General features: G+C 46.8%; 1 protein-coding gene across 8 annotated transcripts in view; it reads left to right on the forward strand.

Moving 5' to 3' along the window:
* TOM1L2 (target of myb1 like 2 membrane trafficking protein) overlaps nucleotides 1-4,017 on the forward strand; it is a 126,525-nt gene that overhangs the window by 72,963 nt on the left and 49,545 nt on the right. For all 8 annotated transcript variants that reach the window (XM_017514848.2, XM_037733589.1, XM_017514849.2 and 5 more), the window contains exon 3: nucleotides 386-464. In XM_017514848.2, coding sequence (XP_017370337.1) covers nucleotides 386-464 — 79 coding nt within the window. The remainder of the gene's footprint in view (nucleotides 1-385; nucleotides 465-4,017) is intronic.

Genomic DNA, 4,017 nt, shown 5'->3' on the forward strand with positions numbered 1-4,017 from the left:
ACAGGCATGCACCACCATGCCCAGCTAATTTTTTGTTTTTTTTTTAGTAGAGACGGGGTTTCACCATGTTGACCAGGATGGTCTCGATCTCTTGACCTCGTGATCCACCTGCCTCAGCCTCCCAAAGTGCTGGGATTACAGGCTTGAGCCACCGCGCCCGGCGAGAGTTTCTTTATTCTTTTTTGCAGCTGCATAGTATTCCATTGTGTTGATTTAATTTAACCTGTTTTGTATTGATGGACATGCAGTTTGTTTCTAGTCTTTTACATTTACAAACATGCTGCAGCCAGCGAATAGTTTTGCATATATGCTAGTTCACATATCTGTAGGATCGTATCCCCAAGTGGCATTGTAAGTATCTTAAAATGTCTGTCCTTTTCTCCAGGCCAAAGGATGCCATTAGAGCCCTAAAGAAGCGGCTCAACGGGAACCGGAACTACAGAGAGGTGATGCTGGCATTAACAGTGAGTGCTACTCTCCTTGGGGAGGGAAGGCATCTGGGGGACTCCTTGCTTCTAGCCTTGCCCCCGTCATAGAGCCTTCCTTCTGCCCACTCAGCACAACCTCAGAATGGCTTGGTGCCTGGGCCACTGGAATTCAGCAAAGCCTTCTGGTATTGCCTTTGGGTTTTCCTGTCCTCTGAAACAGGGAATGAGCTTCAATTTGGTGAATGTATATCCGTAAAAGATAAGGTGTGTGCAGTGCCGTCAGTTACAAAAGTCCAGAGCAGAGGAGCTAAAGGTCTGGAGTAGGTCACTTTTCAGCCAGCAACCTGCTCTGAGACTGAGACCAACTCCTTCTCTAGATGTCAGTTTCCTCTTTATAAAAATGTTGACCGGGTGTAGTGGCTCACACTTGTAATCCCAGCACTTTAGGAGGCCGAGGTGGGTGGATCACAAGGTCAGGAGTTTGAGACCAGCCTGGCCAATACGGTGAAACTTTGTCTCTACTAAAAATATAAAAAATTAGCCGGGTATGGTGGTGCGTGCCTGTAGTCCCAGCTACTTGGGAGGCTGAGGCAGGAGAATCGCTTGAACCTGGGAGGCAGAGGCTACAGTGAGCCAAAATCATACCGTTGTACTCCAGCCTGGCGACAGAGGGAGACTCCGTCTCAAAAAAAAAAAAAAAAAAAAGTTAACTTCCACCTGTTGAGTACCGGCCTGGGACTGTGCTGAGCTTTTTGGACAGTAATGCAGATGTTTACAACCACCCTCCAAAAGATATTTCACTATGCCCCTCATACAGATGAGGAAACTGAGGCTCAGAGAGGTCTGGAGGTTTACCCAGCCTTCACAGCTAGTGAGGTACCAAGCTGTGGATTGCCATCATAAAGCAGTCTTTTGCATGGGGTAAAAACTGAAAATAGCTACAAAGACTCTTGAAAAAGTCAGCCAAGTGACTTTTTTCAGGAAGGAACAGACCAGATTTTTGCCCTTACCAAAGCTGTCAGAGAATTTAAAAAGACGGCTTCAGGTGTTATTTCTGTCTTAAGAGCTAACAGTTTTTCAGATGTGACAAAATCTGGGCCACAGTAAGTTCTTAAAATAGAAACTGTAACAGGTCACCAGGTCAACGTCTCTGGGGCTTGGAAATAGTAGGTTATTTATCCAAAACAGCCATGTTTCCTTTTAAAGCACAGAGCCTGTTTGGATTTTTTGCCCAAGTGAAACCCCGAAACTTATTAAGAGAGCTCTGCCAGGGAATTGGGATTTGAATAATAGAGAAAAGACTGGTTAAGAAATAGAGAGTTGAAGCTTTTATTTTTATTTTTTCTCAGAATTTGAACCACAGCATTGACTAAACCAGGAGTGATGCCCAAAATGAATGGCTTTCAATAACTCATATCACCAGGGAATGAGCCCTAATGTATATGTCAGGGCATGCTACTGCTATCTAAAATTTCTGTATTTACACACCCAACTTCATGGTCATTGTGCTGGATGGAAATCTTTCCAAGTGAACTCTGGGTTTACTTGCCTTCCTCTAGCAGGGCACGATGGACACTGTTTGACCTTTCCTGCAGATTGGGTCTTCACTACAAACCCAGCCATGCCTTTAGGAGGCCTGTGAAATGCACAGAGCTGCCGTCCCTACCCTGAGGCCCCATCCTAGTGCACTTTGCGTGGTCTCCTGTCTCCTGCTAGGGCTTCACTTACCCTGTTAGTCGCTTTCAGTCCTCCTGTCTCTTGCGGCCCTTTCCTGACTTCATATCTGTACCCACCAAGCTTGTTAATATTTACCCAAAATAAGTTAGTAAGAAGCCCCGAGGGCCTCTCTGCTTGTGGACTTAAAACATCATTTGTGGACTTAAAACATCATTTCTGATTGCTTAGAAGATCCTTTTGGTTTCACTATGGGTTTTGGCTTCATTCTGGAAAATTACAACTGTATGTTTCATGCCTTTCAACCCATAGGGACAAATCCGTTAGGGTCGTGTTTGGCAGGGTGGCCTAAATAGCTCTTGCCAGCCCAAAGAGAACGTCCTGTACCTCCTGCTAAGATAGGCTTTGGGACTGCTCTGTGGCGTATGCATCTCTGTCCAGGACACTTCCAAGGCCAGGCTGGGACACACTGACCTTGAGGACTGCTGTGCTGGAGAAGCTAAGCATGAGTTTCCTAAAGGTGGGAAGCGGCTCCTGCCCACTGCTGCTCTCAGAGTGGAGTAGAGCCCCAGGCTGCCCTGCCCCTCAGACCTATGCCTCTTTTTCCAATTCTCTTTCCCACTCGCAGCCTTGCCTTTCCCACCTGCTTCTCATGAAATAAAGTATACTTCTTGCCATCTGCCCTGACCCCAACAGCCCACTGCCTGAGTTGGGAGAAAGATTTTAGAGAATCCTAGAGAGAAAGGTTCCTATAAGTCCCTTGAGGGCAGAAAGAACCCCTCTAGTTCATCTCAATGCCCTCATGGATCACTGTGAGACAGTGAATGCCAATTACCACATGGTTACCAGAATCAGGCACAAGCAGACTCGGACAGGAAAATGCCTCCTTGGCTCAGTAAAATCTATGGTTGCTCAGAGGCCCTGGGGTGCTGAGCTCCAGCATCTTCCTTGGCAAGCCCAGAGGAACCTGTTGCTTCCTAAGGTGCAGCCTGCAGGGGGGCAAGAAGCGATTCTGGCTGGCTGCAGAGCTGCACGGCATAGGGAGGCCCAGCTTTGGCCTCCTGGGTTAAGTTTCATGGCACCCCTTATCCTCAGTTTCCTCGTCTCTAAAATGGGATGATTCCCACCTTACAGGGTTATTTCCAGGACCAAATGAGGGAACAAGAAATCTAACACATGTTGCTTGTCATCTGAGGTACTCTCAGCTGATGTGGCTGCCTGGAGGAGATCTGTGAGGGAGGGAGGGAGGGCTCTGTGGCTTCGAGGAAGCTGATCACAGCTCCTGTGCTGTTTCTGACACTGACTGACAGTTTGTACCCAGACCAATGTCTTCACCTTTCTAAACCTCTTAACTCTAAAACATGGAATATTAAGGTCCATTTAAGGAGAAGTAATTAGCTGTGAGAATTGGATAAAATTACATATGGTATGGAAGAATCTCTCATAGTGCCTGGCACATAGCTGCATTCAGTCAATGTTCCAGTTATGGACTTTTCTTTACAGCTATGATTTGTCCAGGTAGAGCCCAGTTGCATGAACCCAACCCTGTGGGATGGCTGCAGAAGTCAATCAGTGGTTGGATTAGTTTGGGCAAATGAGAATAACCAAGGTAGTCAGAAATGTTCCCTGTTACTGGTGATGTGGTTTTGAGGAGGCATTCTCCAATTAGTAGACTGTGGCCTGGGGGCTGGTGGCATGGGAAGGGCCCCAATCCTATGGATTGGTTTAGAGAGTGCTGGAAAGTTCAGAGAGCTCCTCCCAGTTGGTACCTCCAAATTCCAAGAGGCTACACACCTGTCCTATGGGAGAATAAGAGGCCACCCCCTTCCTCGTGTGTACAGCAGCCTTCTGAATAATAATGATGTAATCATGATCATCATTTATTGGGTACCTCCCCTATGCATGATTTTTTGCT

This window comes from Cebus imitator, unplaced genomic scaffold (assembly GCF_001604975.1).
Source record: "Cebus imitator isolate Cc_AM_T3 unplaced genomic scaffold, Cebus_imitator-1.0 Scaffold538, whole genome shotgun sequence".
NCBI lineage: Eukaryota > Metazoa > Chordata > Mammalia > Primates > Cebidae > Cebus > Cebus imitator.